The sequence below is a fragment of the Prunus persica genome, chromosome G3 (assembly GCF_000346465.2).
Source record: "Prunus persica cultivar Lovell chromosome G3, Prunus_persica_NCBIv2, whole genome shotgun sequence".
Lineage (NCBI taxonomy): Eukaryota > Viridiplantae > Streptophyta > Magnoliopsida > Rosales > Rosaceae > Prunus > Prunus persica.
In genome coordinates, this window is record NC_034011.1 from 19,680,148 (window position 1) to 19,704,743 (window position 24,596).

Below are 24,596 nucleotides of genomic sequence, written 5' to 3' on the forward strand. Positions count from 1 at the left end.
TTAATGGATTCATCAAAATTGCTCATTATTTTTCTTGGACATTGACAATAAGAAAATGGTATAAAACCATCCAATTTTTCCCATGAGTCATCTACCTATGAAAATCTTAAAATCTCTAAATTGTCTCACATAAATTCTAAATTAGTGGGCCACACTTACCCATTAATTTTCAATTTTTTGAACTACATTGGTTTGATCCTATCAAGGATACGTAGGCAGTCTACCATCCCAATAAATGCAACCAAAACCAAATTTGAATCCCTAGTTTATCCTAACCAAATTCTCCCAAACACTTTTCCAAACTTCCAAAGACTCAATCTAGATGCAACCGCCCAAATCTTAAATCCAAACAGAATCCCTAGTTTATTCTTAACTAAATTTGCCCCAAACACAATTCCATATTGAATCTCTAGTTGATGCAACTAAATTCACTCAAACACTCCTCAATACAATTCAAATCAAATTTTCATTGCAATGAGTCATTTATTCATTGCAATTCTTTAAACTATGAGTGGCTTGATTCCCACAAGGGATATGTAGGCACCCTAAGGTTCGACTTAGGAACAGTCGCAAGACCAAACATACACGTTCTGTTTCCTTATGATGGAATCAAAGGGGGTGTTCCCTTGAAATAAATTATTATAATTAAGAAACACCGAGTCTCGAATGGGTCGAACCTAAAATAATAAAATCCCATTATTTAAATAGTGGTGGTGAAATTATGTTGGGAGGTTCACATTTTTTCTTCAACATAATTTTTGGCACACTCGGTGGGATCTATTTTCTTTTTCATCTCCAATCATAAGGTGACTAGTGTTTTTATTAATTTGTGTTTGCCATAGGTTAACAAAACCATGGCACCACAAGTTACAATTTTCTTCCACAAGATCGAAACTACCAGGAATGCATGCACCAAACAAGTAGGCTTCAGAAAAACTTTCGATGTTAATGAGAGCATTATCAAGTGCGCTGTTCCTAAGCCCATTCAGAGGGCCAAGCCTCAAGTCATTTTCTTATGTGTAGTTAGCTTGATAACTTTTCTTAATCGACATTCATTTTCTATATGCCCAAATCTTTTGCAATACCAACATTTTAGCCTGTCACGATACCAGCAATCTTTTTCTTGGTGGCTTGTTCTTTTGCAAACCCGACACGGAGGATAGTTTCTCTCCTCAATATCTCTTTTATTTTCCCAATTATTGTTGGGCTCATCATCTCCTTCTCTAGAATTTTCTTCAAATTTTCTTTCATCATCTTTAGACTTATGAGACCTTAAATTTAGTTTCGACTGGAAGGCACTTTTTACTAGACTTTCATTTCGCCTACTCAGTCTTTTTTCATATGCTTCTAGAAAGCCCATTAGTTTTGTCACTGACAAACTACTTATATCTTTTGTCTATTCAATGGCAGTTACTAGTTGATCATACTTATCAGTGAGACTGATAAGTATTTTTTCTACAATTCTTGAATCATAAACTTTTTCTCCATGGGTTCCCAATTGACTGAGTATTTTTTTTTTTTACTCTAGCATACTACTCTTGTGTGGTCTCATAATCTTTCATGTTGATATTTTCTAGATCTCTTCTCAAAGTTTGTAGCTTAACTGCACGTACCTTGGCGTTTCCTTAAAACTCCTCATACAAAGTATCCCATGCTTTCTTTGATATTATGATTCCCATGATCCTTGGAAAAATAGTGTCATCCAAAGCTTGTTGCAGCGCAAATAGAGCCTTTGCATCCTTCTGTTGATCTTTCTTTAACTGCCTCGGCTGCTGCACGGTTGGATTACTGGAGTAGAGAACCCACTATCAACTATATCCTGTAAATCTTGAGACATAAAATAGGTCTTCATCTTGATGTTCCATAAATCATAGTAACTAGTTTTCTTTGGTAAAGATTGAAATAGGACTATATCGAACCCTTATGCATGCCCAAGGTGACCGAAATTTGCTCTGATACCACTGTTGGGTTTTTAGAAGAACAATAGAGTGATTTTATTACAATAGGATGGAAACAAGGCTTAGCTATTTGGCCTGTTGGTTGTAGCTATTGGCTAGATAGGCTATTGGCCTTTATCACTAGCTTAATTTGAAAGGACCCGCCCCGAATTTTCTCAAAACCCGAGACGAACCCTTTGGAATTCCTGACATCACTCCGATGCCAGACCCAATTACTAAAGACCGAGACTTCCTGCCGAAATTTCGGCAGAGTCCCCCCTATAAATTGGACATTTTCCAAAATTTATACCTGCATAAAAACGCATTTAATATTCCCAACTGGCAGCATGCACAATATAATTTCATGCAATTCACACAAATGGCCTTCGGCCTTCTAATAATTCTTAACCGATTACCAAACAATTCAAATACCAAATATGACTAATATTTAGTCTGCGGCTGCACCTAATAACCTTAGGCTGCATACGTACCCTCCTTGAGGGATCAAGCCACACGTAGTTCTTCCCTAAAAATCCAATTCCACACTTGGGCGATACCTTATTTCATTTCTTTGTATTACATATAATCTCCCCATACGCCGGTACAACCAACGCCACGTATGGGGCCTGTCAACACGCCGGATAACCTACGCCACGTGCGACCATGCCATACTATCATAATATCTCCCCATACGCCGGTACAACCAACGCCACGTATGGGGCCTGTCCCAACGCCGGATAACCTACGCCACGCGGGACCTCAATATCATATCACAAATCTCCCCATACGCCGGTACAACCAACGCCACGTATGGGGTCTGTCGACACGCCGGATAACCTACGCCATGTACGACCTCAACACAATATCACATAATCTTCCCATACGCCGGTACAACCAACGCCACGTATGGGGCCTGTCTCAACGCCGGATAACCTACGCCACGTGAGACCTGAACATCATATTACATAGCTCCCCATACGCCGGTACAACCAACGCCACGTATGGGGCCTGTCCCAACGCCGGATAACCTACGCCACGCGGGACCTAACTTTCACTTGGTGGTACTTGTAGTGAATCCAACATCCGAGGAGGTACCTAAAGTAGTGTGTATAGCACTCCAAACTGACACTCTAGATTCTGTTGTACCCTTGTACAACCATATATAATTATAGTTATATAAATTAATTCTAATATTGTGTAACCCTCCAAAATCATCTAGCACCCGATAATCCCCCCTAGAAAGGTGAGATTACTCCGGGAGACTCACGGTCAACCAAGGGTCAAACTACTCTAACCCTGGTCAACCAGACCTGCAGAACCCACGACCTCCAATTTCCGATCCGAAAGTCTCTATGGGTTCTACCAGGTATAGGACACTTGTCCTGCAAGTTTGGTTCAGATCGGACGGTCGGATTTCTCACGATCGCACGATCTGACAATTAATATAAAATATAAACTGTAAAATTACTATTCGGAACATCCGGGGTTCCGATTCACAATCCGTGAATTCCTACACGATCCTAGAATTACCTAGATTAACATATATTAAATTTGGGACCATCCAACGGTCCCAACCTATCGAACCCGGATAACGCACACTATGCGATTATCCGTTCGATGGTCAAACGACGTCCGAATTGAGATCCGTGAAATCCTACGCACTCGTGACAACCTAAGGATCTCATCGGAACACATCGCTACTTTTTCTACAGTGCCCACGCACCGCCGCACGCGCCGGCAGCGCGTGGTTGCCCAAAGCGATAACGCTTCGCCGGAAAATCTCAAAACCACGGCTCCAAACTCCTACCCTAGGTATAACACCCTATTTGGAGCCACTTTTGTTCTTGAACCTACCCCAAAAAGTGGCCAGAAATGGCCGATCACGGCGGCCGAAGTTTTGGCCGATTTTCAATTCGAAAATCGAGTTGTCTACGCTAAGAATCGATCTAATCCTACCCAACCATCAGCTAGAGCAGCTCGAGAGGTTCAGAATCCATACCTGGGTAGATGGAATTGGTGGCTGGAGGAGGGAGATCGGCGGCCGTGAAGATCGGGCGACATCCGGGCAAAAATCGCCATTTTCCGGCGACTGGAGCGGCGGCCGATGTCGGGGGAGGGCTGGGTCGTGACGCCGAGGCCGAGCAGGTCCTTTTGGCACCGGCCCCGTCCGTAGCCGTGGCCGGTGGCCGGAGATACAAGGAGAGAGAGAGAGAGAGAACCGACGGGAGAGAGAGAGAGAGGTCGCGGGAGAGAGAGAGAGAGAGAGAGAGAGAGAGAAAACCAGATTTTTATAAAAAAAAAATTCCATTTCGAAATATTTACGATGTGCCACTGGGCTTTTTTCGACCATATCTCTCTCGTTACAACTTCGATTCGAGCCCACTACGTGTTTATGAACTCGTCTCAGTACGACCTATCCAAAAATACAAGTCACGGTCCCAAACTCTCTCCGGTTAAAAATATGACTAAAATACCCTTAAATAATTAAATAATTAAATAAGGGTAAAATTTGGAGAAATTTGGAGTCGGGGTGTTACATAATTACATAAGTGGGCAGCATGCATATTTATAGAGTTGGTAAACCGACCATCTAATTCGGCAAATAACTAGTCAAGTCAGTTGTGTACAGTAACCGACTTTCTAAAGTGTTTTCAGTAGGGGTGGGCACGGTTTAGATTGGATAGCTTTCACTTTAAAACCATGGCCGAACCAATTACAATATGACGGTTTGGTTTGGTTCGGTTTGGATAAAAGTTATAAAGGAAATCGAACCAAACCACACCAATTTAAGACGGTTTGGTTTGGTTTGGTTCGGCCGGTTGAGCCTAAGCCCAATTCTCTTTCTTTTTGCATTTTTCAACATTGTTTGCCCAATTTTAACCTACAAATTCACAACTTGCTTCATACATAATTCATTTTTTAGAGTACGAAACCATCCTAAAGCTCAAAATTCATAAAACTTCATATTTCACTAACTAATATATCTCAATTCAAATTTTCATATATAGTAATTAACTAATTAGAGTATTACACATGTAAAATAAAATATAAATAAAAAAATATACACATAAACGGTCTGGTTTGGTTTAAGCTGGTTTACAAAAGCTCAAAACCAAACCAAACCGGACTGTACCATATACGGTCCGGTTTGGTTTTTAAACCATTTGACTTTTTCTTGGTCAAAACCAAACTAAACAGGTAATTATGATTTGGTTCGGCTGGTTTCATCGATTCGGCCGGATTGATGCCTACCCCTAGTTTTCAGCTACTAGTTGTCCTATAATTTTAGAATTATCTAGCTACAATTACATTAGATAATTATTAGAATGGTTCTAGTAAGAGTCAATAAACTTGAACTTAGTAATTTTCTAAATTATTCTAAAAAATCTGCTAGCTTGTAGATTTCTCCACCAAATGTACATTATTTTTCAACAAATAAGGTGACGGTCTAAAGGATTCCCAGTCCAAAAACATAGAATATTACAAGAAATTTTTGGAAGACAATAGTGGTTCGTCATCCAATGAAGAACCTACACCATCATTGATACAAGATGACCCTTTTGATGCAGAAACAATGTCCCCATGCTCGGTTATTTCACATCGAACATATTCAACATTTGCAAAAGTTTGTCGCATATCAGAAGCTTTAACTGACTGTTGAATTCCCTCCAACTCGACCGCTACTTGTTTCATAGTAGGTCGTTTCTTCCCCTTTAAATTTAAGCATCTTTTTGCAAGGTTAGCAACTGCCACAATCTCGTCCTTTCCACCATCCTTCATAACTTGAGCATCAAGAATATCAAACAGACGATTCTCCTCCATGGAAAGAAGGAAATAAGCTGCTAGGCTTCTCCATTCTTGTGAACTCGTCAAAGAAACTGGTTTTTCTCCTGTCAAGAGCTCAGATAGGGTCACTCCAAAGCTATAGACATCGCTCTTGTCTGTAAACTTACTAGATTGGAAGAATTCAGGGTCCAAATAACCAAATGTTCCTTGTACTTTGGTGGTAACATGTGTTTTGTCAATGGACATAGATCTTGAAGTCCCAAAGTCTGCTACTTTGGCTGTATATTTTTCATCCAAGAGGATGTTAGAAGACTTGATGTCTCGATGGAAAATGGGAGATGAAGCTGCTGAGTGTAAGTATGAAAGAGCTCCTGCAACTTGGATGGCAATTCGTAAGCGCATTTCCCATGTAAGAGGCAACTCCTCATTTTGGTGATGAATATACTCAAAAAGTGTTCCATTGAGTATGAATTCATAAACCAAAAGGGGAACTTCAGTCTCTAAACAACACCCCAATATTTTAACCACATTCCTGTGTGAAATTTGTGAAAGAATGACAATTTCATTAATTTGACTTTGTGCGACCACCATCCCCCAATTAGTAGAAACAATTGTCCAAGAACACTGCTCGGAACTGAATTGCTCAATCAATAAAATAAGAAAGGATGAAAAAATTGGTCAAGAAGACGATTCAAATTCATAATTATGTTTATCAATTTAGTTCATCAATAATCAAGGTTATCTGAGTCTAAGATTCAGTAACTGCAGGGGCATACCTATAATAGCTAAATAATTAACCTGTGATGGTCGATGATCGGGCATTTGGCACATAAACTTCCCGGAATAATTGATACAAATGCCAGAACCACATCTATTTGGGAGTTCTGGATCCTCACATTCGTCGATGTCTGGAATTTAATGACAAATGGAAAACTAAAGTTTCAATAGATGGAAATAAAAGAAATGAAAGAAATCAGTTAAAAACAAAACCCCTGTTTTGCCAAAGAAGCCAAAAAATCAATTCAATAATTTGTTCATGACTTTTGAAGTTTGGATAATAACAGCTATAGGTTTACCTTGACATCCATCAAGAAGATAGGGGTTTCCTTGGAAGCCCTTTGAGCAGAAACAATGACTGCTGCAATTCGTGCTTTTATCATCGGTCCAATTATTTGTTCCATATATCTCGAAATTCGTATAATCAAGCAAGGACCATTCCAGCACTATAGGGACAGAATCCATTTCACTAATGGCAGAAATGTTTGTTGAATTTGATGTAAACCAATCATGGTCCACTAGGAATGCAAACTTGCATGCCATTTGACTGTCAGCATTTAAAACTGCTCCAAAACTAGTATTGAAGGCACTGAGATGCAAGGGAATGGTGGTCTGGCAGCACTTCATCCCGCTGCAACTATTCGTTTGGAGGACGCTTGTGTTAGTATGATCGCATATGGACAAGCAGCCACCAATTGTTGACCCATATAAGGATGTCATCAATGCAATTCCACCGCAACTTATTGAAGAGAATCTGTTTTTCTGGGAGAACACAAACGGGCTTCCTTCCAAGTTGGGTGCCTGGCGGCCTAAGGGCTTGTTACTGCAATTGGAGAAGGTAATGGGACTTGTCACCTTTAGTGTGCCTTCAACAGAATTTCTAGCACCTCCAGACCGATAACGTTCAAGAAAGCTTTTGGAGGGCTGGCTGTGCGATCACAGATTATTTGGAACCAGTGGTCAAGGTAACATCCTGCTCCGATTCCAAAAAGACATGGGATTTCAGTGAGTACTCCACAATGCGATGAGCAATTAGGCTTAGCTAAGGCTGCTTCTGATGCCGCTGCAGAGCATATGAACAGAGTAATATGAAGTAGAAACCATGTCCATTATTCTGCTTCTTCTTCCTCCTCTCGTTAGTTCCTTATCTTATCATGTCTCGTACAAAGCTTGGAGTATTTAGTTATCAAATTAAATGATCAACTTAGCCTCAATCTTCTTGAGGATAAAACTAAAAACAATATATGGAAGGAGCAGAGACATATAGTTCTTGTACCGTCCTGCAGCTGATGGGGAGGAATAACTGCTTCATCGACGAGTTTTATAAGTCACGTCCGCTCAACACAAAAAAATTTCAACTAGGAAACATTTCAGAACGTGCTTAATTGGGAGTATTGGAACTGTAAAATTTAATGCACACTCGTATTGAAGAATCTAGAAAAAAAAGTAGAAAACTCAAGAAATGTCCACCAACTTTGACAAAGTCAAGCTTTAAGACATAATTGTTGTAGGCATTCTAGAAAAGTCTTAATAAAATCTTGTGATTAGGTAATAATACTATTATATTGTAAACTAGTGGTTATGAGAAGAAAGCCATGTCCACCGACTTGGACAATGGCGGCAGCCTGTATCTATAAATAGGTGTTGAGCCCTCTTGAATAAGTGAACTAAGAGAGAGGAGGCCAATGAGCCAGAAAATAGGAAGGAGGCCAATAAGCCTAGTAAACATTTTCTAGTTGTAGAAGGCCAATAAGCCTAGTCCTCTATAAAGCCTAGTACTCATCTATTGTTGAATAAATAAAATTACTTTATTGTTCCAAATAAAGTGATAAGACATTAAGCTCTTCCACTCATCTAATTACAGGGAAAAAGGAAGGAACCATTCTTTGGTCAGGACTTTTGTTGTCATTCTTTGGTCAGGACTTTTGTTGTCTTCCACTCATCTAATTACAGGACTTTTTGTTGTCTTCCACTCATCTAATGAGGTGCATGCGTGTATAATTTCGCCAAAAGAAGAACATAACATACATGGAACATGCATTTACAATATAAAAATTAAGAAAATATTCTGTTCACAGTGACTTGAAAGATAAAAGTGGAATGTCATGCAATAACGAAGCCGAATCACCATCCAGAACTGGTCCTGTTCCCGTTGAACTTGAAAGCTGACGCTTTCTAATGATGTCACGAAATTGTTTCTTTAGTTGACGATTTTTTAAAAACGTCAAAGTTATACTTCATTAGCTGACGTTTTTTTATTTTATAAAATGTCAAGAAAACAGTTGTATAGTTAACGTTTTTTAAAAAACATCAAAATTTAGTAGAATAGTTGATGGTTTTTCAAGAAACGTCAACTATGAAGTGTCAACTAAGGCATGTTTTCTTGTAGTGGTACATTCTAGGTTGTTTTAGTTTTACTTGTGCAATATTATTTCTATGAGCTGGGCTTTTACTTTTCTTGGGCTGCTTCATATGTTTGTGGGCTGGGGTTGATATTTTAACAGCACCACAAGAACGAATTTCAAACTAAAAATTTCAAGATCCAACTAAAAATTTCAAACTCTTAACACTTTCAAAATACCCAGTCGCTCTAATCAGTGTAGCTAATCAGTCGGACCTCACCTATGACCTTCTGGATTGGAGTTGAAACTGCACTCATATTCTGACCGGAAAAGTTCAGAAAAGGAGCAACACATAACATTTATGGAACATGCATTACAATATTACAATTAATGTTCACCATGACTTGTAAGGTAATAGTGGAATTTCATGTAATGAAGAAGGACCACCATCCAAACCTGGCCCTGTTCCCGTTGAACTTGAAGCAACATCCCAAGGCTCAATTGGGTCAGTCCTAACATATTCAACCTCTTCATAGTTTTGTCCACCATTAGAAGTTTTTTCTGACATTTGAATCCCCTCCAGCTCTGCCGTGACCTCTCTCATTGTAGGGCGCTTTCTTCCACTCAAATTCAAACATCTTCTTGCAAGGTTAGCAACTAATATGATATCTGCTTTAGACCCTCCTTTTACAACTTCAGCATCAAGAATTTCGAACAGGCGATCTAACTGCATCGAAGTAATGAAGTATGTGGCAAGACTTTTGCCTTCTTCTTGTGACCTTCTAAAAGAAATTGGTTTTTGCCCTGTCAAGAGCTCAACAAGGACAACTCCAAAGCTATACACGTCACTTTTCTCCGTAAATTGGCTTGATTGAAAGTATTCGGGGTCCAAGTAACCAAATGTGCCGTGTACAAGTGTGGTGAGGTGAGTTTGGTCAATGGCAACTGATCTTGAAGTTCCGAAGTCAGCAATTTTTGCTCTGTATTTTGCATCCAAGAGTATGTTGGTAGACTTGATGTCTCTGTGATAAATGGGAAAGGCAGCTGAAACATGTAAGTAGGAAAGAGCTCCTGCAACTTCCATGGCAATTCGTAAGCGAACTTCCCATGTAAGTGGAAACTCCTCATTCTGCTCATGGATATACTGGGAAAGGTTTCCGTTAGGTATAAATTCATAAACTAAAATGGGAACCTCCGTCTCCAAACAACAACCCAATAGTTGAACGACATTTCTGTGGTTGATTTGTGAAAGAATGACAACCTCATTGATGAAATCTGAAAGTTGGCTTTCATCCACTATTTTAGATTTTTTCACAGCAACAATTCTTCCATCAGTCAGCATGCCTTTGTAAACGGTACCTTGGCCTCCCTGGCCAAGAATTCTATCAGTATTGAAATTGTCAGTGGACTTCTCCAACTCCTTCGATTTGAATAGCTTGATTTTCTCAACATTAACTTCACCAGACGACAATTGTTTCTCTAATAATAATCCACCATTTCGCTTGAAGAACATCTCCCTGCGTTTCATGGTATGGCGTTTCTTTAGGAATCTGTATCCCCACCATGCACCGATAAGCAAAAGTAACAGTCCAAGACCCGCACCAAGACCTGCAATATATAACTCAGTAAAATGATAAATGATCACAAATCGCAAACCAAGTTTATGTCTTGTGCCCATAAAATAAAATAAAATAAACTGTTGATGGCAATATACAAAAGAGTTTTATGTCTAAAATTCCTCTTGACACTTAGGCCTTGGTCTTTATTTTCTTAGTCAAGAACTTTGGGCTCTGTGATATTTGTAAAGTTATAAAATTTATTTGGGTTCTAGGATTGTCCTTTTTGGATATCCGATTTACTCCATAAAAGAAAAAACTGCAGAGACCTCTAATATAGTGAACAGTGAAGAATGACCAATCTAGCTCTCCCCGTAACTTTATTTATGAAATATCCTTCTTCTTTTTTTATAGAAAAAGCAGCAGTATTTTATTAGGATGATATATTGCGTACCTATAATAACGATCAATTTAGTTTTCTTTTTGTCATGGCAAAGAAAGGAACCAGGAATGTTCACACAGTGGCTGTGCGGCCCGCACCGATCATGACCAATTATGCATTCATCAATATCTGAAACATAATTTAGAAAGAAAAAAAAAACAGAAAAGGTAAATTAGCAATACAATAAGAATACTATTTGCACAATATCTTATCACTATGCAGATCACCCTCTCTAATACGGTTTGGACCCCATAAATGTATGAGAGACTCATTAATATTAAAGAAATAGTAAGAATACAAATAACATTTGTGGTACAAATAACAACAATCTTAACAATAAGTATTATTAGGTGACCAAAAGTATGTAGAAGGAAGGGTCTTATTTTGACTTGCATGACTTTTATGTCTTGAAAAAAGTTCTTTGGCTGAATAAAAAGGGAGTTCTTTCCCTTCCTTTCCAATATTGCTTGCATAAATCAAACGCAAAGAAAAATAAAATGCAGAAACGGAAGCTAGATATAATTAATTACATACGTACCTTGACAAGTTTGAAGAAGATAGGGATTTCCTACAAAGCCTTCTCGGCAGAAACAATAAAGCGCTGAGCGATTGTTGGAATCAAAAGTGTAGATATTGCAGAAGGGTACATCGCTATAACTATAATAATTATAAAAATAAGAATCCAAATTCTCTGTAACGTGGCTTCCAAATAATGCGAATGAAGAAGTAGAGTTGATTATATTCCATTCTAGCACCACAGGAACGTGACTTCTTCTCTTGACTGCATGAGCAGAAGATCTATCAAACCAATCCTTGTCAACCAGAAACGCATAGTTGTCGCAATCCGCGTTTCGATTTTCGCCTTTGTATAGAATGGAAAGGCTCATCATAGTGAGATATGGAGGAATGGTAGTCTGACAACAGTTGATACCAATATCACAGTAAGCAGAGCTTTGATTATAACAAACTGACCTGCAGCCACCCACCACAAAATCAGCTGATTCCATCGTGGCAAGGAAGCCGCAACTAACCGCAGTGAATCTGTTTTTGTCCTGAGAGTAGACGAAAGGGCTGTCCGTCAAATTAGCCATTTTGCTACTTCCATTTCCGTTGCAAAAAAAGGTAACGGGGCTGTTCACTTCAAGCGTGCCCAACATAGCCTCAAGCGTGCCTCCAATAGAAATATTCAGCACCTCCAGTTGGGCTCGCTTCAAAAAAGGCTTAGAAGACTGGTTGCTGCACTCGATTTCAAACCAGTCGTCTAAGTAGCAATCTGTGCCTCCAATTCCAAAAGGGTAGGGGATCAAGACGCCTCCGCATTTCTCTTTGCAGCCCGGCTTCGCTTTCGGATAATAAACTTCTTGTGCTGCAGCTGCTGCACATGTATGTATGATCAACAACACGAGGAATATTAATAATAAAATCATCATATGAAGTGCTTGCGATTGCATTGTTCCTATGCTCGGATAATAAAAAGTAAAAGATTATCAACCAAAAGTTTTCTTTGCCACATAGTGCTTGTACTATATATAATATTAAAAGACCCCTTGTCAATCGAAGAAAAGTGGGTTCGAATTGAAGGCTACTTTTCTTTTTGTAATGCGAGTGGAAATTGTATATGACTAGTAGTTGAGAATATTCTAGTGTTTCCTTCTCTTCCTAGCTATCCACCAAAAAAAAAAAAAAGTTGACTTGACTTGAGTCATTCACAAAAGGAAATGAATTATTGTGGCCATAACGAAATTAAAAATAAAGTATTCTTATTTTGTCTTTTTCAAGTACATAAAAATGCTGTGAAATCAAGTCAATGATTACATAGAGCTCGGCAAACGTAACATTAACTAACTAAACAATAATATTTTGAAAGGTCATGCAACACAAGAGAAACAGAGTTTTATTTGGTTTTATTTTCACAAGCGAAGCCAGAAAATTGGTTCCACAAGGTGATAGTCTAAAATCTTCTAACGTCTTGTCTAAAGATTTTCTCGAGTGATTTAGTCATAATTAATTTTTATATATCGGATGATTTATGTTTAAATGGCAATCATTCTGTTTCGCTAATTAGCCACTATGATCTTCTTGATTGAAACTACTGTCACATTCTGATCGGAAAAGTTGACTTGAGATATGGAACATGCATTACAATATTACAATTAAGAAATTTTTAATTATTGTTCAGCGTGACATGAAAGGTAATAGTGGAACTGCATTTAAAGTTTTTTCTAACATTTGAAACCTCTCCGGCTCTGCAGGTGATCTCTCTCATTCTGAAATTGGTACTTAGGTAACAAGGGGTAAATTTAAAATATATTCAACTAAGAACACAACAAACTTCACACACTCTAGACCTTGACCAAATACTCTTATGACTAGTCAACTATCAGATATGAATTATACCAAACAATAACATACACAGAGCATACCAAGATGTACCTGCAAGCCTAGAGAATTACTAGTGACAACCTAGGCACTCAAAAGGACCGGTCAGTCTAGGCATCCCCTGTGCTAGCAACAACTATGGTGAAAGTGTGTGAAGACAGCATAATCAAGCAACCACCAAACAACAAAAAATGATGACTAGTTAACCGCAAAACACAAACCTAGAAAACACATGAACATCATGCGATGACTAGTCAACTATAAAGAACACAAACCCAGAAAATTTATAGGGATGGAAACTAGAAATTGTTCACCCAGAAACCCATCATTGGGAAAAACTGGGGGTCATCAATCGACTAGGCAATCCACTAAGCAAAAAGATTCATACAAAGGAACACTAGCAAGCTCAAGAAATTCCTAGGTCTATTTAGGAAGATGAGCTTTACCTCCTTTGTGCAATCTTCTTCGCTAACTTAGCAAAACTTGAAGCTCAGTTCTTCATGGCAATGACAACTCCTTATCCAACTCTTTCATCTCATAGCACTAGCTTGCAAGCTCTAACTCAGACAGAAACCAAACATTGGATCTAAAGGAAGAATGATCATTTTCTTCAAGAAACCATACTCTTAAAGAAATCAATCTTGAATCTGACCTAGATATATATGAGAGAGTGTTTGATCTAGCAAAATGAGGTTTTCATATTTCAAATGCAGTTTTCAAAAGGAAACATTTTGAAAAACTCAAAGATGAAAAATATGAAGGTTACACTTGAGGAAGAAGAGAAAGTTTGTAAAGAAACTTTCCAAAACTTGCCTACAAAAGTGACGGCTGCCAAATGAGGAATGCATGTGTTTTTACCCAAAAATTCCTAGGTTAGAATCGTACAAGGCAGTAGAGGATTTCGCAGAATATGACAAAACAATAGGTAGGATGCAATTGAAAACAGTGACCTGGAAAACCTTACTAACGCAAAGGTTGACTAGTCATATGGAAGAAGGATGACTAGTCATATGGAGGATGACTAGTCATACGGAGAAAGGATGACTAGTCATAATCTTCAGGAATAGGTTAATGCAATGTAATGCAATGCAAAACTTACCTTTGTCAAATACAATGTTGTCCATCATAATGTAACCAGATAAGAACACCTAGAGATGAAATTCTTAATCTAAACTTGAATTGAAACACCTAGAGATAAGAACACATTGTAGTACGCTTCATTCCACTCAAATTCAAACACCTCCTTGCAAGGTTAGCAACTGTGATGATATCTAGTTTAGACCATGTGGGAACATAAAGTTTGGCATCCAATCACAAGGTGAAATGTGGATAGTGGAATATTCCTTATTTCAAATAATTTAGCTAATTAAATCTGATTTAATTAGCCAATTATCCTGATTTAATTAGCCAATTTTTCTTGATTTACGATAGGAATATCTCCTCCAAATCAAGGATCCGATTTCCAACAAATCTCCTTTATATTATCTTATTATTTAAGGAAAAGAATAATTCTCTTCCATATATTGATAGAGGGAGCTTCGGTTGAGGGTTCTCTCAATTAGGCTAATTTGAGGGACACTCTTATAGGATCCGCTCCGTATTTTATTTCATTAATCCAAACCATCTATTTTGTAGATATTCATTCAAATATCATCTCTATAAAAAAATCATTTGAATTCGATATCATTTGACCACTTAATTGAATTATTGAAATTTTAGTACTTTCTTGAAGCACCGTATTCATTGATTTTGTATGATACAATTGGATGTCGAAACGGTTTCCGAATTGTCTAATTTTTTGCAAAGATGATTTATGAATGTAGACTTAAAAATAGATAGTTTGGAACGTTGAAACAAAAATTGTAGTGGATCCCTCAATAAAAAGGAACATATATATATATATATATGTCAAAGCATAATTTACCACATATGTCAAACTGTAATTTGCAGAGGAGTATGTCCTTTTTGGAAAATAGGCAAACAATATCCATATGTGATTGAATTCGTGTGAAAAGTCTCCCTACTCGACTAAGTTTTCTTTGCAACTTACTTAGTGCGTGTACTGTATAATGAAGACCCCCTTTGTCCATCGAAGAAAAGGAACAAACACTAGTGGTGGGTTGGAATGGAAATTGTATATGACTGGTAGTTGAAAATCCAAGTGTTTCCTTCTCATTATTTCTAGCTACCCCAAATTTTTAAAAAAAAGAAAAAAAAAAAACAAAAGTTGACTAGCTACTTGATTTGAGTGACTCATGCAGTGCATGCTCGGTTAATTATTGTGGCCATAACAAGACGAATCACCATGTGTTGAGTTGACTTGAGAGGTCATTGTCCAAAAATAAATTGAAATTGAAAAGTATTATTTAATTATTAATTTTTCTTCTGTCTTTTTTGTTTGTTTGTTTTTTTTTTTGGGTTTCAAGTACACACAACTCCTTTAGACGTATCAAGAGAGGAAAACTCTCTTAACTAAGCAATCCAAAATATCAGAAAAATATCTCTGAGAACCAAGTCTGAGTTTTAGACCTCTGAGTTCAGACAAAAAAAAAAGGACCTCTGATCTTGCATAAAATCCAACACAAGAAACAGAGCTAGAAAATTTCCTTACAGATAAGGTGATAGTCTAAAAGATGATTCCAAGTCCAAAAACCGAGAATATATAATTACAACAAATATATTGTTCACTGTGTATTGAAAAACAATAGTGGTTGTACATCGAATGAAGAACCTGTACCGCCATCCGTACAAGGACCTGTTGATGAAGAAACAACATCCCAAACCTCATTTATTTCCTGAGTTTGGACACATCGGACCTCTGGGAAAACTTGTTGAACATCAGTCTCAGCTCTAACTGACAATTGAATTCCCTCCAACTCCACTGCTACTTCTTTCATAGTAGGACGATTCCTTCCATTCAAATTCAAGCATCTAACAGCAAGGTTAGCAACTGCTGTAATCTTTTCCTTTCTACCATCCTTCATAACTTGAGAATCAAGAATATCAAATAGAAGATTATTCTCCATGGAAAGCAGGAAATAAGTTGCTAGACTTCTGCTTTCTTGTGACCTCATCAAAGAAACTGGTTTTTGTCCAGTCAAGAGCTCAGCAAGGACCACGCCAAAGCTATAAACGTCACTCTTCTCTGTAAACTGGCTTGATTGGAAGTACTCCGGGTCCAGATAACCAAACGTTCCATGTACTAGTGTAGTAAGGTGCGTTTGATCAATGGAAACTGATCTTGAAGTCCCAAAGTCAGCTACTTTTGCTCTGTACTTTTCATCCAAGAGTATATTAGAAGACTTGATGTCTCGGTGGTAAATGGGAAAGGAAGCAGCTGAGTGTAAGTAGGAAAGAGCTCCTGCGACTTCAATGGCAATTCGTAAGCGCATTTCCCATGTAAGACAAAACTCCTCATTTGGGTGATGAATATACTGAGAAAGCGTTCCATTGAGTATGAATTCATAAACCAAAAGGGGGACTTCAGTCTCTAAACAACAACCCAATAGTTTAACAACATTTCTGTGAATAATTTGTGAAAGAATGACAATTTCATTAATAAATTGTCCGACTTCTCCTCCATCAACTATTTTTGACTTCTTGACAGCAACAATTCTTCCATCTGACAGCATTCCCTTGTAAACAGTACCTTGACCTCCTTGACCAAGAATTCTATCTATACTGAACTTGTCTGTGGCTTTGTCTAAATCCTTTGAACTGAACAACTTAATTTTCTCAACATTAACTTCACCAGAAGATAATTGCTTCTCCAACAATAAACCTCCATTTTGTTTAAAAAACTTTTGCTTGCGTTTGATATCCTTCCTCTTCTTTATAACTTTGTGCGACCACCAAGCTCCAATGAGTAGAAACAAGAGTCCAATCACACCGCCAGCAACTGAGTACTCAATAAGATACAAATATTGATAACGTGATCAAGAAGATTTTTTTTTTTTTTTTTTTGTGTGACAAATATGTCTATAATTTCAAATTTTCCACCAAAGGGCCCAAAGTTTAATTTATTAAAGTGCATTGGCATACCTAAAATGCCCACGTTAATCCGTAGTATTTGTCGATCCGGCTGGTAGCATACAAAGTGCCCTGGAAGATTGATACAAGTGCCCGGACCACATCTATATTGGTTGTCACATTCGTTGATATCTGGAATATATAATGACAAGTGGAAAATGGGGGAAAAAATAGAAGAAAGAAGGGATGGTTAATTATAAATGGTATCTACAAAATCAATCAAGGAAATCCAAATGAATATCCATAGCTCATACAGTTGTACTCATCGTTTACCTTCGTTGGTTGAAGAATTTAATTAATTACAAACAATAAAAATTAGGGTAACGTACAGATCAGTACTGAAAAAAGGAATTCTCATAATTTGAGCATGACTTTTGATTTGGACATATACAATGGTAGGCTTGCGTACCTTGACATCCATCAAGAAGATAGGGGTTTCCTTGATAGCCCTTTTTGCAAGAACATTGCCGAAAAATGTTGCAGTTCATGTTTTGATGGGAAAAGTTATATGTTCCATATATATGCTGTTCAGAATATTGATTCAACTGATATTCCAGCACTACAGGGACGCTGTCCATGTCCACAATGGTAGAGATATTTGTTGACATAAACCAATCGTGGTCTACCATGAAGGCATACTTGCATTCCATTTCACTGTCACTACCGTTAATTAGCACTGCTGCAAAACTAGTATTGAAGAATGAAAGACCATCCAAAATGGTGGTCTGGCAGCAGCGCAAACCACTACAGCTATTATTTTGAAAGATAGTACTAGTACTGTGAGTAATATTATCACAAATGGAATAGCACCCACCAAGTGGGCTCCCCTGATCTGTCATCAAGGCAATTACATCACAACCGATTGAAGTGAATCTGTTGCTCTTGGAAAACACAAAAGGGCTTCCAAGCAAGTTGGGTGCCTGGCGGTCGCTCTTCTTGTTATCGCAATTAGAGAAGGTGATTGCGCTTGTGACTGTAAGTGTGCCTCCAAGAGAAATTTCCAGCACCTCTAACCCAGTCCGGTTCAAGAAAGCCTTCGGAGGGCTGGCTGAGTTGTTGCATATTATTTGGAACCAGTCGTCCAGGTAACAACCTGCTCCAATTCCGAAAGGATATGGGATTTGAGTGATGTTTCCGCATTGCGACAAACAATTTGGTTTTGCCAAGGATGCTTCTGATGCTACTGCTAGTAGTGCATTACTCATAGACCACAAGAACAGAGTGATATGAAGTAGCAACTGGCCAACCATTATGTTTCTTCTTCCTTCTCTTTAATTACCAATCTGCCTGCGTAGTAGGAAGCTTGGAATTAGAATTTAGCTAGCAAAGCAAAATGCTCATTCTTGAGCCTAAGCTTTCTCTCGGATAATATTAAAAGAAAATAAGGAAGGGGCAGAGTAGTACTGTTACAAGTCAAGTCCACTAACTACGACAAATTATTCAGGTTTACCATTTCTTCTTCAGAAGAAAAAACAAACACACTGGAGCAAGAAGTTTGAGGTGAACTTTCTTTGCAATGTGTTTGGGAGCTTTATTACACCTAAAATGGACCCCACAAAATGACAAATCATACTTTTTATAAATCATTTACTAACTCTTGTATATTTCTTTGCTTTGTCTATTGACCAACTTGTAGAGTATCTCACACGGAAGGATCGATGGAAAAGTTAGCTTAAAAGCTTAAGAGATGTAGGGCCTCTTCGCACATGACCAATTAGTTTAGGGTTTAATGCTCATACTCTATGCCCTACATAAAGGATTAGTAGAATTGAAGGGAATCTATTGTTGTCTAGGATTTATGTTATGATAGCTGTGTGGAAAAAGTAAACCTAAGCAGCCAGACTTGACCGTAATCAATTCTACTAATCCTCTATGTAGTGCATAGGGATTTCTGTTATCTTGTGTGGATAAGAAATGCTTTTGCAGAATCATTTTGCATATTATCATGCAGTTCTCTCTTTCTTCTTTGTTTCCAAGTTGTTGTTTGCCAAGATGTCCAACTCAACATATGTGATGAGAAGAAAATGACGCAATTGAAAAGTAAAAGATTCTCAAACAAAAAATTTCTTTGCAACTGTCTTCACGATGGAAACAAATTGAAGGAACTTTTCTTTTGGTAAAGTGTGTGGAAATTGTATGTGTAGAGCTGTCATGATTGTCTGTCTGATATGTCTGGTGATAGAGAATTCAATTAGGAATTGAATTCCTGATTTTGGAGAAATTCAATTCTTGAGTGGGAGGTGGTATTTTAATTTTTGGAGAACTAAACCATTAGGCTTTTTTACCCATTATATCCTCACGCAATTTAAAATTTTCCAAACTTGCCAACTACTTTAACCCAACAACGAGGACATTTTAGTAATTAGCACAACTCCTACCTCAATTCCATATGGTTTAGTGAACAACTTTAATAGGAATCCGGAATTTAATTCTCCGCAATCCAACTCCTCCTCAATTCAATTCATTCTTAATTCAATTCCTCCTAATCTAATTACAGATTAGTAAACATGTCATTAGTCTATATGGAGGAAGGACTTGGAACACTAGGAAACAAAATTGAGTTTTAAATTGTCATCTGTAACTAGGAGCTAGGGAAAGAAAAAAAAAGCGTGTTATATTAAAACAAATATTTGTTCAGTGTCTTGGACAGCAATTCTAGTAGGAACTTGACAAATCTTCCTCTGCCAGGATAAAACTTAAAAACAAAAAAACAAGAGTGATAATTAAGGATCATAGTCCGTCCTTGCTTCACTGCCATCTCAACTGCTTTAGTTTACGATCATAGTCGACTTAATGATGGAATTAAAAAGTAATAGATTATAAAGCAAAAGTTTTCTTTGCAACTTAGTGCGTGTACTGTATAATGAAGACCCCCCTTGTCCATCGACGAAAAGGAACAAACACTAGTGGTGGGTTGGAATGGAAATTGTATATGACTGGTAGTTGAAAATCCAAGTGTTTCCTTCTCATTATTTCTTCTAGCTACCCACAAATTTTTTTAAAAAATAAGTTGACTAGCTACTTGATTTGAGTCACCCATGCAGTGCATGCTCAGTTAATTATTGTGGCCATAACAAGACGAATCACCATTTGTTGAGTTGAGAGGTCGTTGTCCAAAAATAAATTAAAATTGAAAATATTATTTAATTATTAATTTTTCTTCTGTCGTTTTTTTTTGGGTTTCAAGTACACACAACTCCTTTAGATGTATCAAGAGAGGAAAACTCTCTTAATTAAGAAAACTAAGCAATCCAAAATATCAGAAAAATTATCTCTGAGAACCAAGTCTGAGTTTTAGACCTCTGAGTTCAGACCCAAAAAGAAAGACCTCTAGTTCATCTTGTTTCCATTATTCTCTTCTCTGATCTTGCATAAAATCCAACACAAGAAACAGAGCTAGAAAATTTCCTTACAGATAAGGTGATAGTCTAAAAGATGATTCCAAGTCCAAAAACCGAGAATATATAATTACAACAAATATATTGTTCACTGTGTATTGAAAAACAATAGTGGCTGTACATCGAATGAAGAACCTGTACCGCCATCCGTACAAGGACCTGTTGATGAAGAAACAACATCGCAAATTTTTTAAAAAAATCTGGTCGGTTCGGTTCTGATCAGTTCCGATTTTAAATTTTTTTAATTTTTTTTTAAAATAAAAATTATAATAAATAAGTTATTTTTTTGGCTTAAAATTAACAAATGACCCAATTCATACAATGATAAATTTTTTGAAGTTGAATTTGGAAAAATATTAATTATAAAATTTAAAATATAGAATTGGATTTTTAAATTTTGTAATTAAAAAAAAAAATACAACCTGTTCGGTTTGGTGTAGTGTAAAACCGAAACTGGTTGGAACCGGTTCCGGTCTGGTTTGTTGACTTTTTTGGTCAACCAATTTTTTTCCCCCTTTTTTTTCACCGGTCTGGTTCAGTGTTCCGGTTTTCCAATCCGGATGCCCACCCCTAACGAACAACTTCCCAGTGAGTCACCTATCATGGGATTGCTCTAGTCCCAACTCGCTCAACTTCGGAGTTCCCATAACTCCGAAGTCAATGAGCTCCCAAAAGGCCTTGTGTTATATGGAGGCGGACATGTACATATAAGGCACATCACCCCATCTCCGTTGGTCGATATGGGATGTTACAACTGCAGCCAGGTTTTCTTTAGTCACATTGGCCTGATTGTACCTTTTCCAACATATGATATGATCCTCTTTAAAAAGACCAATTGAGCCTGAAGATTGGGCAAAGGGATATAGAACACAAAAGGAGGGATAAGAGAGAAAGAAGGGGAGGGAAGGGAGGAGAGGTTGGCTTGTGGTGAAGAGGTACAGTGTTGCAGCCGGTGCTGTGAGGTTGGTTGGGCCATAGGTGGTTGTTGTGGTTGAGTGGCTGTTTTTTATTATTAATTATTAATTATTAATTTTATTCAGACTTTTTTTTTTTTTTTTTGCAATATTTCATTTAGACTTAACAGTGTTAAGTTGGTGTTGGATGTGTCATATCTTATGTCATTAGATTATTAGAACGATCAAGATTTAGTAAAATACGGGTAACTGCGTAATATCCAAATGCAGAGGCTCGAGATCCAAAAAGGTATATTATTTGTAATTAAAAAAAATAGGCACATGGTTTATTAAAAAATAGGTACGTTATTAAAAAGATACTTACATATGTAGGTCCAAAAAACAGGTACGTTATTTATTTAAAAAAAATAGGTAGATTATTTATATAAAAAAATAGGTATAGTATATGTTTTTGAGGAAAATAAAAATTAAATTTTGTTTGCCAATACAACAAAAATCTGAAATTAATACATATTTTGTTGGTCAGGACTTTTGTTTGAGTTGATTTTTGTGGAAAAAGTACGCTATGATGGAATAAAAGAATGATATTTTTGGTGGTGGGTACGGTTATGTGGAAGTAATAATGGGTAAGAGAAGAAACTTGTTCTCTTGTGATAATCAAAAGCAGAAAGTAGTGGGAAAAGTAGTGGGACACTATTTTAGATATGATAATGTTCCTTCTTTGATTGATGCAAATGAAGAGAAAAGGGTGGCTTTATATAATAGCCACTACCCACCTAACACATTAAAGCCACTACCCACCTAACACATTAAATACACAACTAACACCAAACATAGTTAATTCAACTAACTTCTACCACACCATTAATTTAACACACAACTACCAACAAACTGCCAACTATTTCAAAGTTACCAGCCGACTATTAATGAAGTCTAGATTACTTTAACATCCCCTCTTAAGCTAGACTTAATTTACGCCAATTAATTTTCTCATCTTGATGAGCAGCTCCTTCTTCAACGGTTTGGTGAACAAATCTGCCAGCTGATCTTGGGACTTGCAATACAGAACCTTAACTTCTTTATCTTTGATTAGCTCTCTGATGAAATGGAACTTGATCTTGATATGCTTACTCTTGCTGTGAAACATTGGATTTTTGGAAAGACAAATAGCTGATTTGTTGTCGCAGAACAGCTTTGTAGGTCTTTCTTGAACTTGACCCATCTCTTCTAAAATACTTTTCAGCCACCTGGCTTTACAACCTTGAGAGTTCTTCTTGGTGTAAAGAGTATGCTCATATGGGCATTTGTGAAACCCATACTCTTGGAAGAATGCATCAATCCGACTGTACCAAGCTCTTGGAGCTTGTTTCAAACCATATAAAGCCTTCTTCAATCTACACACTTTTGTTTCTTCATTTCCCTGCACATAACCTGGAGGTTGAGCAACATACACTTCTTCTTCCAAGAACGCTGATTTAACGTCCATTTGAAAGACTTTCCAACAATTTTGGGCAGCAAGAGCTAACACCATTCGGATGGTGTCAAAGCGTGCAACTGGAGCAAAAACTTCATTGTAATCAATTCCATAATTTTGCTTGTAGCCTTTAGCTACCAAGCGAGCTTTGTATTTCTCAACTTCTCCTTGAGCATTCAGCTTGGTCTTATACACCCATTTTACTCCTATAGGCTTCTTTCCTTGAGGAAGATCAACCAGCTCTCATGTGTCATTTTTCTTAATGGAATCAATTTCTTGATCCATAGCCTTCACCCATTTTTCATCCTTTGAAGTCTCTTCAAACATAATTGGGTCTGCATCTACAAATAGAGCAAAATTTGTGCCACCATTAGTGATCAAAACATAATCACTAGATGGGTACCTTGTGGATGGTTGATGAGCTCTTGTTGATCTCCTTTGTCCTCTGCAAATTTCTTCTTCCTCACTGCTATCACTAGAAGAAGTTGATGATGACCCTTGTGATGAAGATTCCTGTGATGATGAAGTTGTTGGTGGAGTTAAATCTGGATTTTCAAGGCCAATGTCCAACAGTATTGGACTTTGATTTTCAGCTTCACTCCAATTCCATGCTTCTTCTTCATTGAACTTGACATCACGACTAACAATAATCTTGTTAGTCAATGGATTAAACAACTTATATGCCTTGGCCTTTTCACTATACCCAACAAGAATGCACTTTTCTGATTTGTCATCCAATTTTCTCCTTGTTTCATCAGGAATATGAGAATAAGCAATGCTGCCAAATATCCTTAAGTGACTAATACATGGCTTGAGGCCACTCCAAGCTTCTTGAGGAGTCGTGCCTTCCACACTATTGGACGATGTACAGTTCAAGAGATATACAGCACATGCCACTGCTTCTGCCCAAAAACGATTAGGCATTGCTTTTGCCTTCAACATGCTTCTTGCCAATTCCATAATGGTCCTATTTTTTCTCTCGGCCACACCATTTTGCTGTGGGGTGTACCGAGCTGTGAACTGATGCTTAATCCCATTTTCTTTTAGAAAATTTTCGAACACATTGGATGAGAATTCTCCACCTTGATCAGACCGCAAGGTTTTCAATGCAAATCCACTTTGCTTCTCAGCCAAAGCTTTGAAAACTTTAAAGTAATCAAACACCTCTGATTTATATTTGAGAAAATAGACCCATGTATTTCTGCTATAATCATCAATGAATGTAAGAAAGTAGCGGTTACCTCCTGTTGATGTTGTGTTCATGGGCCCGCATACATCTGAGTGCACCAGCTCAAGAGGATGGGATGCTCTCCAAGAATTTCCTGTAAGAAACGAATTTCTCTGATGTTTTCCCAGCACACATGCTTCACAAACTTGTGTTTGATGCTGTATCGTTGGTAGGCCTCGTACCATATGTTGTTTCCCCATCAATGATAGTGTATTGAAACTCAAATGCCCATAGCGTAGATGCCACAACCATGAGGAATCCTTGATAAGTGCACTTAAGCAAGCAAAAGATTCATACTTTATGTTCAGAGAAAACATATTGTCTCCTGACATCT

At 37.6% G+C, this 24,596-nt stretch overlaps 2 protein-coding genes and 1 pseudogene across 2 annotated transcripts; all 3 read right to left on the bottom strand.

The window, feature by feature from the left end:
* Nucleotides 5,349-7,606, bottom strand: LOC109948115 (annotated as a pseudogene).
* Nucleotides 9,176-12,526, bottom strand: LOC18781963 (wall-associated receptor kinase-like 1). Its single transcript, XM_020558786.1, has 3 exons — nt 11,379-12,526; nt 10,853-10,969; nt 9,176-10,450 (listed from the first exon to the last, which is right to left on the bottom strand). Exons 1-3 carry the CDS (start codon nt 12,289-12,291, stop codon nt 9,237-9,239), a joined length of 2,244 nt encoding a protein of 747 aa, XP_020414375.1. The 5' UTR covers nt 12,292-12,526; the 3' UTR covers nt 9,176-9,236.
* On the bottom strand, nt 15,764-18,744 carry LOC18782765 (wall-associated receptor kinase-like 1). Its single transcript, XM_007217101.2, has 4 exons — nt 18,653-18,744; nt 17,658-18,535; nt 17,261-17,380; nt 15,764-17,117 (listed from the first exon to the last, which is right to left on the bottom strand). Exons 2-4 carry the CDS (start codon nt 18,496-18,498, stop codon nt 15,904-15,906), a joined length of 2,175 nt encoding a protein of 724 aa, XP_007217163.1. The 5' UTR covers nt 18,499-18,535; nt 18,653-18,744; the 3' UTR covers nt 15,764-15,903.